General features: G+C 45.4%; 1 protein-coding gene across 2 annotated transcripts in view; it reads right to left on the bottom strand.

Moving 5' to 3' along the window:
* Window positions 1–12,267, bottom strand: part of STOX2 (storkhead box 2) — a 216,189-nt gene extending 203,922 nt beyond the window's left edge. For both annotated transcript variants that reach the window (XM_014786240.2, XM_014786241.2), the window contains exons 1-2: window positions 12,043–12,267; window positions 11,412–11,852 (exon numbers count right to left, since the gene is read on the bottom strand). In XM_014786240.2, coding sequence (XP_014641726.1) covers window positions 11,412–11,775 — 364 coding nt within the window. In that variant the 5' untranslated portion in view covers window positions 11,776–11,852; window positions 12,043–12,267. The remainder of the gene's footprint in view (window positions 1–11,411; window positions 11,853–12,042) is intronic.
* Between the last annotated feature and the right edge of the window lie 1,566 nt (window positions 12,268–13,833).

Below are 13,833 nucleotides of genomic sequence, written 5' to 3'. Positions count from 1 at the left end.
TACTACTCAATATATTCATTCATGGAATCTCTATCTTATGTTGTTAATTCTTAAAAACAGAAAAAATTCTCTGGCACCATAACCAAAAGAAATTGAAATACATTTTATCACATCAAATTAATTTTTAAGTTAGGAAAATTCAACAGAAATAATTCTTTCAGACCTAAGACTCTTAGTGTAACTTTTTATGCAGAAAATAAAAATACCTGACTAGGAAAATAGAAATACCTGACTAGGAGAAAAAATGTCTTTAAATTAGAGTAAGTAAAATAGAGTTGATAATTTGCTTTTTAATGCCATTTAATTCTGGAACCTCAAAAAAAAGAAAAAGAAAACACAATGAAGAACAATGTGATGAATTTGCCTTCTAGCACCATATCCCATTTCTCAACACCCTTTACACTGCCTTTCATTTTTCTAAAAAGGAATACTTCTCAGTTGATAGCAAAATTTTTATCATTAATTACTTTCTAAGGCTCCTGTTTAACAACCCTTTGAATATACATCTGGCACTGCCACCATCTTGCAATCATCTGCTGATCCTGCATTTTAAATATTAAGATCACAGTACTGTCTTTAGTGCTCTGATTCATTTATTTGGTGAGATATAGTTGTGTGTTTTAAGCAAGTTTCATAAATCACAATACAAAGGAGTCTACTGTGTTTAACAATCAGAAGAAATTACAGTACAAGAGAAAAAAAATTATCACTGATAGTGAACAAAGCCAAAACCTACGTCCAGCAGAAATGACAAGCAATTTTAAAAGCGTTAACAGCTGAGACTCGGGAGTCAGATTGCTCAGTTGAAACTTGAGATCTCTTGCTCATGCAAGGTTACTCTCTGAACCTCAGTTTCCTCTTCTATAAAATGGAAATAATGTTCATACTACCTCTATAAGGATTAAATAAGACAATGTACTAAAGTGCTTAGAACAATTCCTGAACCACAGTAAACATTAGTACACGTTCCTTCTTCTTCTTTTTCTTTTCCCTACTTCACTCATCCCCTCCCCCAACTCTGAAGTGGAGTCAGGAAACATTTAATAAAACGAAGGAGCATATGGTATAAAGATTGCCTTCTAGAATGTTCCTTTACCAGTATAAGAGGAAATAAAGATACAGGAAAGAGCAGAAGAAAGATGCTAGAGTAACCACCATTACCTGGGCACATTCAGAGACATGGTTTCTAAATTTTATTTTATTTATTTATTTTTCTCCCCCAAAGCCCCAGGAGATAGTTGTATGTCATAGCTGCACATGCTTCTAGTTGCTGTATGTGGGACGCGGCCTCAGCATGGCCGGAGAAGCGGTGCGTCGCTGCGCGCCTGGGATCCGAACCCAGGCCGCCATTAGCAGAGCGCGCGCACTTAACCGCTAAGCCATGGGGCCGGCCCCGAGAGACATGGTTTCTGAAGTACTGCTTTCATTGTTCTACATTAGCGCTTCACAGTCTACTAACTGAAAGCCTCTTTTTTTTTTTTTTAAACAAATTAATAACCAGACTCTGATGAAAGGAAAGTGATCAACCTAGACAAATTGCACTGGTCACAAAGTCCCCCATAACGAAAAAAGAATCATTCATGTCTCCTGCGATTCTATATTAACTCCAAAGTCAGCGGGCCTTCCAAGTCTTCCCAAGCTTATCAAGACCAAAACAGAACGAACCAAGGGGGCAAGTCTCAGCCATCAGAACCTCCAGGGCAAGAGGTGATCCTGGAGGAAGAAACTTTGAGGATCTGGGTGAATATTGGAAATATAAGGAGATTATGGCATAAATGTGACTATCATCAAGGAGATAAAGAGTTGGAATTTCTTTCCAGAAGGATGGCAGTGTTCATTGAGCTGTATCATCCTTTCACTTCCTCCAGAGTAGTCCAGAAGTGTCTGGTTTGTTGGCCAAAAGCAGAGGAAAAAAAAGCCAAGGTGAACTGTCCAGCCTGGATAGTCTTTTCACACAGCAGGAGAAAACCCTGTACTGCAGGCACATATTAGAGCCCGTAATCCTCCTCGCCTTGGCAAGACTGGCAGAGACAATGCAGAGCTCAGCCCTATGTTCTTCCAAACAACCTCCAAGAAGAAGATCTGATTGACGGCAAGACTCCTTCCAATCTGAAATTGTCCTGCGCCTCACATGAACCAGACAGCTTCCACGGGTTCCCTGCCCCCCTTATTTCTCCTCTTCTTCTATCTTGTCCCTGGCCAAATGTCATGTCCCAGTCATGGACATGCATCCTCTCCCACACTCCCATCTTCTCCCCTCACACACCTTCTGTTTCACACATGGTCCCTCCCACCTTGCCCAGGCTCAGCCCCCCAGCTCAATCCTGCCACCACACAAGCAGGAAGTATTAAGAAACTGGGCTGGAAGGTTGGTGAGTCTGTGGCTGTGTGGACAAAACACAGCTGCCACCTTGAGAAAGTGTCAATGTGGAATTGAGAGGGAAGGAAATCAGGATCGGTACAGGAGTGGCTGCAAACACTGACAGCTCTCTGGGGCAGTTATGGCCAACAGGTGGCTTGCAACTGCAGGACTGTCCCAAGAGTAGAAAGCAGCCTAAAGGGGCAATAGCCAAAAGTTTGGGGATATCTGTAAATAAATAAAATTCTGTTTTGAGAATCATATCAGGGGTGGTGTCCCCTCTAAGTGGTTAAATATGTAGAAGGTTCTCCCCTCTTTTCCAGCATGAAGGTGTCAGAAAACTATCTTGGACTTACGAAGGTCACTTCCAAGGGTGGCGGAGTGGTCACTGGGGGTGGGGTATAAGCCCGGAATCTCTGAAGAGAACTTTCCTTAGAAAAGCAGACAATCAGGCTCTATTGTCCTGGAAATGGACCTATAAGGAGACCTTCAGATTCCAGAAAATTCGAGGGTGGGGGGGACTTTATGTAGAAGTAGAAAGGCAGAGATGTAATCGGTTTGAAAGGAAAAGTTGCCCAAACCCTGGAGAGACAGTGGTGGATGGGGTCGGGGAGGAAGGTGTCTGACACAGCATTGGAAGAAGGGTGGCAGTGACAGAAGGAAACGCTAAGAGGTGGCAAAGTTCCTGAGGCAGCAACAAAATAGGACTATTGCATTCAGAGCCACCCTTTGAGCCAGCATCCTCTCAGCACCCTCAAGTTCACTAAGAAGACAGAAGGCTGCAGCAATCTCAGGTGGTAAGAAGATAGAATCTCACCACACTGGATTCCATCCCTTAAAGACATTGGTAAGCCTTAGGGACCTCCAGGGACCCCAAGATTCATGAGAAAGAAGTTATTTCGGACTTGTTACATGCCATCAAGTTGGCTCTGACTCCTGGTGACCCTATGAATGACTGATGTCCACAATGTTCTGTGCTCAACAGCCCTACTCAGCTTTTGTAGACTCATGTCTATGGCTTCCTTTATGGAGTCAATCCATCTGCCTCTTTCCCTGCTGCCTTTTACTTTTGCCAGCCTTATTGTCTTTTCCAAGGGAATCCTGCTTTCTCATGATGTGCCCAAAGTAGGACAGCCTCAGTATTATCATTTTTGCCTCCAGTGATAGTTCAGGCTTAATTTGCTCTAGGACTCACTTGTTCATTTTTCTGCCTGTCCAGGGTATCTCTTCCAATGCCATATTTCACATAAATCCACTTTTTTCCTGTCAGCCTGCTTCACTGGCCAGCTGTCTCACCCATACATAGCAGTTGGGAATCCATGGTGTGGATAATCTTGGCCTTGGACTCTGATGACACTTCCTCACACTTAATGATCTTTCCTAATTCTTTCATTGCTGACCTTCCAAGTCTCAGTCTTCTCTTGATGTCTCCATTTCTTTTTTTTTTTTTTTTAAAGATTTTATTTATTTTATTTTTTTCCCCCCAAAGCCCCAGTAGATAGTTGTATGTCATAGCTGCACATCCTTCTAGTTGCTGTATGTGGGACTCGGCCTCAGGATGGACGGAGAAGTGGTGCCTCGATGCACGCCCGGGATCAGAACCCGGGCCTCCAGCATCGCAGCGCGCGCACTTAACCACCAAGCCACAGGGCCGGCCCGATGTCTCCATTTCAACTGATGACTGAACCAAGGTAAACCAAATTTTCAACAATTTCAACCACTTCATTGTCTACGTTCAAGTTGCGTAGTTCTTCTGTAGTCATGATTTTTGTCTTCTTGATGTTCGAATGCAGTCCTGCTTTGGCGCTCTCTTCTTTCACTTTCGTTGGAAGTCACTTCAAGTCATTGCTGCTTCGAACTAATCAACCTGCATCCATGCCCTGGAGACATTCTGAGGGACATCATCATACGTTCTCCACGTGTTTGTTCTTGGGGCGGGGGAAGGTGGCATCCTGGTTACAGAGACAAACCATTTTATATTGACAGATGGGTCTTATTTTAGAAAATTATATTATAGGGCCTTTATAAGAAATTGAGAAAACTGACAGCACAGAGGTATGCTTTCACACTGTTACCATCACAGGAACATCTTAAGACCTGGGGTCTGCTCCTTGTGGTGTCCACCACCATCCTGTGGACTTTCTCTCTAGCCGGGTCTGCCCTCCTAGGAGGGGGTACCCTCATCTTCACCCCTAGAGACTCTGATGAATCCTCTTTACCTCTTTATCTAAGTCATTTATCAAATTCTTCAAAGAGACACCTCTATTTCTGGCCCTTGACAGTGCCCAAATTTACTGTTGTCTATCAAGAGAGATTGATTGATATCAAAATATGAAGAGCTGCTTTAAATGTCCTCTGATGCCAGTGTGATTTAAGTTTATTAAAAAGCTCTTGGGGGCTGGCCCCGTGGCCTAGTAGTTAAGTTTACCGCACTCCACTTCGGCGGCCCAGGTTCAGTTCCTGGGCGCAGGCCTACATCAGTCATGAGCGGCCGTGCTGTGGTGGCAACCCACATACAAAATAGACGAAGACTGGCACAGATGTTAGCTCAGGGCCAATCTTCCTCAGCCAAAAAAAAAAAGGTCTTGGCATAGGACCTTCTGAAAGATAAATTTTTATATTTATAATATACATATAATAGATTGTAAATTAATAGATTATATTCATAGCTTGTACCTTATCAATACATCTATTTAACCTCCCCATTGAGATAAACTATAAACCAGATAATTAGTTCCCCCAAATTAAGGAATATCTGCGATTATATTACATCTATATCTATAACACAGAATGGACGGGTTTCAAACTTGTCTTACAAATGTATAAACTGAGTAGAATGACACAAGCACAGTCTCCAAACTTTCACTATGTTAAAACCCACCCTCTACACTGAAAATTCTATTTTTAAGGTAATCACACATCACTGGGTGAGATATTTTAAGCAGAATGAATCATTTAAAATTATTTATAGCAAGTAGTTTGTATATAACAAACCCCTCTGGGTTTTTTAATCCAAAATATGTGATCGACCTCAGGAACTGAAAGCATCTGAGTGCTTCTACACCAGCACAAGAGACACAGACAGATAGATACCCTTTCAATTTTATGTCCCTTTAAAAAGAATTTGATGATAAATGGCAAATTCACCTCTTAATGCGAGAGGGGAACGAACACATGCTCAAGATAGAACTAAGCCATAAGAGGTGAAATTTTTGCAAAACCTCTCAGTTATCACAACAAGGCCTTGAGTCTCAGAAGTTCATTCTAAATGCTTTATTACAATGAAACTGACACACCTTTACTGAAAATATCTTTGAGCTAGAATGAGGTAATTCATAAAAATATTTTTATGACTAGCTAGAAATTAATAAAACTTGAAATGCACCATTGTTCACTGTTTAGGCTTAATCCTGAGATTTTAATACGAGAGGTGAGCTTTTCTAAGAGTGAGGTCCACATCTTAAACCTTTCTGGATATTTTACAGACCCCAAACCAGTGCTCTATACTTATTGGATATACTCAAAGCCTTGTCACCACAGAATAAAATCCCACGAGGCACCACATGACCTGGACCTGGCCAGCCCCTCTGACCTCATCTCCTGTCACACCTTCCATTCTTTTGTTGGCTCAACAAGCCTCAGCCACACTGGCTTTCTCTTCTGTTCCTCCAACATGTCAAGCTAATTTCCATCTGCTCCTCTTTCATTGTTGGCCAACTGCCTGTCAGTCAACTGCTTTGTCAAACAAGAGGTATTACAGAGCTGTCACTCAGAGCACTGGCTCTATCATCTCCCTGTCTGGGTCCAGATCCCAGCTCTATCACTTGCTAACTAGTTGTCCTTGGAGAAGTACTTGTCTTTTGGTTCCTCAATTTCCTCATTTGTAAAATGGGAAAAATACGATACTTAAATGGTATAAGTGTCTTAGAGATTAGTTAATAAAAAGAAAGCACTTAGAAAATAGTAAATGATCAATAAATGTTAGCTATTATCTCATTTCTCCCCATCACTCTCTATTCTGCTTAATTTTTATAGCACTTATAACTATCTGAAATTCTTATTTCTTTAATTTTTGAAATGTCTGTTGCCCCACCAGAATGGAACCTCCAAAAGTACAAGGACTGTGTCTGACTTGTTCTCCACTTCAGTTCCCAGAACAAATCCTGGAAAATGGTAGGTGCTCCCGTTGTTGAATGAATCAATATCTCTAATTCAAAAAGCTTTATAACAATCATCAAGCAATCCCAGCCATCAGTCTAGGAATATTATTCAATTTTAAGTTGACTTAAATAAATCAATTTTTGGGGGGGATATATACAAATTGTTTTGCAGTATACATTTTTTAAAAATACAGTTCTGTCCTAAAATTTTACTATTTGGAGGGCCAAATAGTGGCCTAGTAGTTAAGTTCGGCACGCTCCACTTTGGCGGCCCGGGTTCGGATCCCGGCCGTGCGCCGACACACCGCTTCTCCAGCCATGCTGAGGCCGCGTCCCACATACAGCAACTAGAAGGATGTGCAGCTATGACATACAACTATCTACTGGGGCTTTGGGGGAAAAAATAAATAAATAAAGTTATACAAAATAGAGGAAGACTGCCACAGATGTTAGCTCAGGGTGATGTTCCTCAAGCAAAAAAGAGGAAGATTGGCAACAGATGTTAGCTCAGACCCAATCTTCCTCAGTAAAAAAAGAAAAGAAAAAAATTTAGTCTTTGGAGAAACCACTTTAAGAGAGCACCTCTTTTTGAGAAAACCAATAAAGATTTTGGAATAGGAAAAAATCCTGATGCCTATATGTTCTAAACAATTTTATAATGTAAAATATAAGTTCTAATTTAAAGTCTAAAAAAAATATTTGGTCCTAACTATTTAAATATCGAAAGATAAACTGGGAAAGTATAAAGAGCCACTGGAGGGGAGGAGGGGACAGAGACACTAAACCCTGCTTCCTGAGATCTGAGGTTAGGGGTATCCAGGAGGATTGACTGCTGGATCTAAGGCTGATGGTGGCTCCCCACAAAGGCCTATGGGTTTGTGACTGGGGCAGGAAGGCCCTCCAGACTCAACATGGCTCAAATGGTATCTTCGTTAGGATACCAACACTTGACCTTGGGAAAGTACCATAAAAGAGCAAATGCTCCCATACTCTCTCCACAACTCACCATCTCTCTCCACAACTGCTTCAACAGACTTGTAGCTGGTATGCCTATGTCTCACCCCCTCCCAGTCCCATCAATCACCCTCACTGGGCCCAGAATGCTCATTATACTGAAGATCAAATCATCTCACCCCTCCCCCTGCTCAAAAGACACCAGCAGCTTCCAAATCATCACACCTGGCCCTAGCCTCCCTTTCCCTGGTCTTATCACACCACCCTCCACCCACACCCACACCAGCCAGTTACCAAACACCTCCTGAACTCCCCAGCCCTGTGACTCTGTTCATGCTCTTGCCGGGTGGGAAAGCCCTTCTGTTCTGCACGAACCCCCTGCACCCCACATCTGTACAAGGCCCAGCTCCAGCCTCAGCTCTGGGAAACCTCCCTAACAGCTCACAAGGCAGAAGTAATGCTCCTTGCTCACTGTCCTCGAAACACTTAGCACACTCTGAGTTTCCTGTCTCAGAGTCCCCAAAAAGACCATATGCCTCATCAGTCTTTATAACCTCACAAGTGACACAGAGACCGGCATTAGTAGGTACTCAATAAACACGTATGGGATTTAACTTAATGTGATTTACAGCACACAGTACAATTTTAAAACCTTACTAGTTTCCTGCACACACATATCCCCTTTGAGGGTCCTGGAAATCAAAAGTCTGACCTTTTTCCTACATGCTCAGAGTAGGTTACTTCTAAGTAGTGGATCTGTATATTCCAAATCAAAACTTCTTTTCCTCTGAGTTGCTTAATTTCCTGCCACTTGTTGAATCCTGTAATCATCTCATTGTCCGACCCCACCTGAAATTTTAGGTTGGTTAGAACCACATACTTTTGGAATTACAGGCACCAAAATGCTTGCAACTTCAATACAAATCTTTCAAGTTACAAAACAAAACGCTAGCTTGTTATCAGTCCTGCTGCGAAGGCGATGGCTTGGCTCATCTGCAGGGCGGCATGGCCAGAATACGGCACATGCGCAGACCTCTTCTGCACTCCTGTCTCCACTCCGGGCTGTCTCAGCCCACACACCCAGGAGAACCAAACTCAAGAAAAGAGCAAAGTCATTCCTCTCTTTCTTCACTGGGAGGATCTAGCAGAACAATTTTATTACCACTCCCTAAGATGGGCTCTAAGAGACCACCTGGAAAACAATCAGATTTTGTGAATAATTATTTACCATAAGAATAATAAAATTTAAACTGGCATTTTCCTACCAATTATTTAAGAGGACTACTGGTGGCTGATGAATTTATTCAGGTTCAACAAGTGGGAATAAAATGCCTTCTGTAATGCTCAGCTTTGGGTCTGGTTCTCTGGCTATTTCACACCCATGAACTAATTAGCAAAAATCACAACATAAAAGTAACTGATAACATAGGTAGTACAGTCTGAGGGATCAGTTGAAAGGTATGCTGCCAGAAATGTATTACTAATAATAAAGATCCAAGATAGTGATTGATTCCTGCTTTTGTACATAAATTAGACAGATTCAAGGGCATTCCTAGGATGATGTCACTCTTTTCAGAGTAGAGTGACAGCCAGGCTCCCTCTCAGTATACTCTTGTGTTTTGGGTTCTGTTTTTTGTTTTTTCGAGCATATGAACTTGTCCATACATCTCTCGTGGCTCAGAATAAAAGACTGTGAGCCAGTCATCAGTGGCTCCCAGACTTGGGAATTTCAAAGCTCAATAAAGATCTTGCAACAAAAAATTAGGAAGCCTGCAGCAGACACCGACACCGAGGCTCCCTTAGAGAATTCTTGCAGTAGATAAACTCTCTCAAACAATTCAGCATTTTACCATCATTACTGAAGCAAAAGTGGAATCCTAGTAGAGATTCTGAACCCCGCAGGCAGTTCAAAAGAAAGTTACCACTTGGATCGCAGCAGGCATCACCCTGCTCCTTTATCTGACGCCTCAGGAGGTAATCCCTTTGCTTCCTAGGATGGGACTGAGGTAGGGGCTGAGCTGAGCAATGCCACTGCCCAACCCACCAGCTGCCAGTCAGCTTGAGACCGCCCACGCTACCTAGCTAGATCAGGGCAACAGTCAATCAACTACAGCAATCTGCAACCTTTAAAACTGCCAAAATATTTCTCTTGGGTTACTATGACAGATCGCCAATTCCTATGAGATTATAAATTCTGCTGAAATGAAAAAAATATGAACAACCGAAATATTTACAAACCAAATGATATAATGTATGGGATTTCAAAATGGTGGAGGGGAAGAAGAGGGTATAAATGAAACAAGACTGTCCATGTACTGATAAATTTTGAAGTTGGATGATGGGTACACAGGGGTTAAATATAATATTTCTGTACTATACTACTTTTGTATATGTTTGAAATTTTCCAAAGTAAAAAATAAGGACGAAGTCAAGTTTAAAAGAAAACTACTAAAATGCCATAGAGCAATCTATACAGTGCATAAAAGCGACTACATATATTCTTACTTCCTAATGAGTTGCAGTCTTACAGTACAAGACTGGATCAAGTCTCAGAGGCATTAATCTTGGCCCCTTTACTAAGGCAGCTTAATTACAGAGACTCCATTGAGGTTTTTGCTAAAGTCAAAAAAAAAAAAAAAATCAGGCACCTTTTAAAATTCAGCACAGGTTACAAAACACACAAGTTGCAAGCTTTACTAGTTTTTTGTCTACTCAATTCAAGGGAAGCTTTGTAAAGACTTCTGCTATGCAAAAACAGACAAAACACTACAAAATTTAAAATGTCATAAATTTGCCAAACGCATAGAGGAAGACACATTAGCAGGTAAAAGCTAATCCTTCAGAGGAAGGCAGCGTAGCAACAGTGGGTAACGAAAAAGGCGGCTTTAGTCTTCCAGCCTTTGAACTTTTGACCTCCTCCCAAAATGTCATGAAAGAATTTCTAAACCTTGGGACTAGAAAGAATGCTTTCTTTCTTGAAATCGTTTCATAAAACACTACTATTTCCTATATACGCTTCTAGCCACCGGGCCCGAGGTACAAACCTAGAAAAGAATATGCTAAAAGAGATGCAAACTGGACTAAGAAAAAAACGTATTAAAAAGTTCAAGAAAAAACAGCAAGTCAGGCAACATGGGAAGCGCGCAACGAATATCACCTATCGGGTCTCCTCCCCAAATACAAGTGTTTTCTCTTTTGGTGACGATCAGACTTTCCTCTGTCCTCCGCGTGCCTTTCCTTCCTCAAACACACAAAACGACTTGCAGAAAGATGTACTGGAGGCAAGACCTTGAAAACGAAATCTACAACTTTGTCTTGCACAGAAATGCCAACGCTTAAAACTCAGCCAGCACCAGAGCTGCGGGCCGCGACCCCCGCGGCAGAGCAGCCGGGGAGGCGCGGAGGCGCAGGCAGGGTCGCCGCGCGCGGAAGGGACGTCCCGGGGGCCACCTCGCACCTGAACTGCCCGCCGCCGCCTCCCGCGTAGAGCGCGTTCTACCTGATGCTACCTGGATCCGCTCTCTCCACTTCTCTCTGGTTCGCACACTCGCCCCGGCCCGAGCAGAGCAGAAAAGAGACTCGCAGACCCCGGAGCGGCCGCCGAGCCGCCGAGCCTCCGGCGCCGCCTACCTGGCCAGCCCCAGGCACCGCCCCACGGGGACGCGCCGCCCGCGCCGCCAGGGAGGCTCCGCCGGGGCGGCCGGGGAGGCGGGTGGGGAAAGGTACAAATGCCCGTTTCAGGTGCCAGGAAGTTCCCCAATCTCGCGCTCGCAGACGGCCGCCGGCCCCTCCCCCGGCGGGGCGCGGGGGTGGAGGGAGGCGCGGGGCGCCGGGGGAGCCGGGCCTGCGCGCCGTCCCCTTCCCGGTGCCCGAAGAGAGCTCAGGGCGGGGCGGGGGTCCCGGGCCGGGACGGGCGGGGAGGGGACGGCGGGACTCACCAAGGCAGCGGATGTGGAAGCCCGAGGGCGGCCGCAGCGCCCGGCGCGTCCAGCCCTCGCGCAGCGCCTCCAGATGCTCCTCCTTGCCCTGGATGAGCAGGACCTGCTCGTCGATCCAGCCCAGGAAGAAGGTCTCGGCCACCGCGGCCGTCACCTTCTTGTTCCAGAAGTGCTGCATGTTCTCAGCTTTGAAGTCGGCGAAGATTTCGTAGCCGATGTGGTGCCGGGCGAGCTGCCGGGGCTGGTTCGGGGGCGAGGGCTGAGCAGCCCGGGGCCTCTCCCCCGTCGGCCCCTCGGCCGGGCCCAGGATGATGGCCAGAGAGTGAGGCGCGATCTGCAGAAACTTCTCCATCTTCGGAGGCATCCGGCGCCCGCTGCGCGCACCCGGCTCACGGCAGCCGCCGCCTCCCGCCGCTCCTGGGAACAGCCGCCAGAACGTCGCTGCGCGACAAGCGGGGAGCGTTAGTGCCCCCCAAGGCCGGGGCTCACCGCGCGCCCCCACCCTGCGCCCCAGCGCCCGGGACGCCCCGCGCCGGCCCTGGGCACAGCCGCGGGCGGGCGCATCGGGGCGCCGCGCCGGGCAGGGGAGGGGGTGCGGAGCCCGCTCCGGCCGAGGTCCGGCGCGCGTTACCTGCAGCTCCGGGCCACCCTCCGGGCACCGCTCATTTTCCAGCGGCGGCACCCTCGCCTTCCTCGGCGCCCGGCGGCCCCGGCGGGGGCGGAGACGCGGGAGGAGGCGGGCTGTTCGCGCCGAGTCCAGGGAGCCCTCTTGGCTGGACTTCGCCAGAGGAACCCTCAGGAGTCCGATGTGGGAGGTGGTCGAGGTGGCGCCGATGTCCGGGGGGGGGGAGGGTGTGCGTTTAGGTGGTGGGGCTCAGGGGAGACCTGGAGGCCGGGGGTGACGCACGGCGACACTTGGAAGGCACCAATTCCCAAGCTGAGTGGCGCTCCTCCCCATGCTCCACCCCCATCCCCACCTCCCACCTCCTGCTGGAACAAGTGGATTCGCTGACTGGTTGATGTGCCCTTGGAGGTGGCTTTTTAAAAAACTTAGTCAACCATGAAAAATTGTCATTAGTCCCTCCCCCCAAACTCTTGTGGAACTCTCGTCTCCTATCTCCTCATGTGCTGTGGGCCTACTATGGAAGAAACCCAATGCAAGCATACCTGGGAGATACTGCGGGTTTGGTTCCAGACCACGGCAATAAAGCGAGTCACATGAATTTTTTTGGTTCCCTAGTGCATATAAAAGTTATATTTATACTGTGCTGTAGTCTACTAGGTGTACAATAGCATTATGTCTAAAAAAACAACGTGTAAACCTTAATTTAAAAGTACTTTATATCTAAAGAATGTTAACCATCATCTGATCCTTCAGTGAGTCAAAATCTCTGCTGGTGGAGGGTCTTGTCTCAACGGCTGCTGACTGATCAGGGTGCTGGTTGCTGAAGGTTGAGATGGCTTTGACAGTTTTTTAAAATAAGATAATGGTGAAGTTTGTCACATCAATTGACTCTTCCTTTCACTAAGGATTTCTCTGTAGTATGCTATGCTGTTTGACAGCATTTTTACCCACTGTAGAACTTCTTTCAAAATTGGAGTCAATCCTCTCAAACTCTGCTGTTGCCATTTTCAACTCCACAATAGAGAACTCCAAGTTTTATCATGAGAAGGCAGCAATTCAGTCACATCTTCAGGCTCCACTTCTGATTCTAGTTCTCTTGCTATTTCCACCACATCTGCAGTTACTTCCTCTGCTGAAGTCTTGAACCCCTCCAAGTCATCATGAGGGCTGGAATGAACTTCTTCCAAACTCTTGCTGGTGTTGATATTTTGACCTCTTCCCATGAATCATGAATGTTCTTAATGGCATCTAGAATGGTGAATCCTTTCCAGGTTTTCAACTTACTTTGCCCAGATCCATCAGAGGAGTCATCATCTATGGCAGCTAAAGCCTTACAAAAAGTATTTCTTAAATAATAAGACTTGAAAGTTGAAATTACTCCTTGATGCATGGGCTGCAGAATGGATGCTGCGTTAGCAGGCATGAAAACAACGTTAACCTTGCTATACATCTCCATCAGAGCTCTTGGATGGCCAGGTGTTGTCAATGAGCAACAATATTTTGAAAGGAATCTTTTTTTCTGAGCAGTAGGTCTCAACAGTGGGCCTGAAATATTCAGTAAACCATGTTGTAAACAGATGTGCTGTCATCCAGGCTTTGTTGTTCCATTTATAGAGCACAGGCAGAGTAGATTTAGCATAATTCTTAAGGGCCCTAGGATTTTTGGAATGGTAAATGAGCATTGGCTTCAACTTAAAGTCACCCGCTGTGTCAGCCCCTAACAAGAGAGTCAGCCTGTCCTTTGAAGCTTTGAAGCCAGGCATTGACTTCTCCTCTCTGGCTATGAAAGTCCTAGAT

This window comes from Ceratotherium simum, chromosome 28 (assembly GCF_057802395.1).
Source record: "Ceratotherium simum simum isolate JZ-2026a chromosome 28, ASM5780239v1, whole genome shotgun sequence".
In the NCBI taxonomy this organism is placed as follows: domain Eukaryota; kingdom Metazoa; phylum Chordata; class Mammalia; order Perissodactyla; family Rhinocerotidae; genus Ceratotherium; species Ceratotherium simum.
This window is presented reverse-complemented; position numbering and strand designations above follow the sequence as displayed.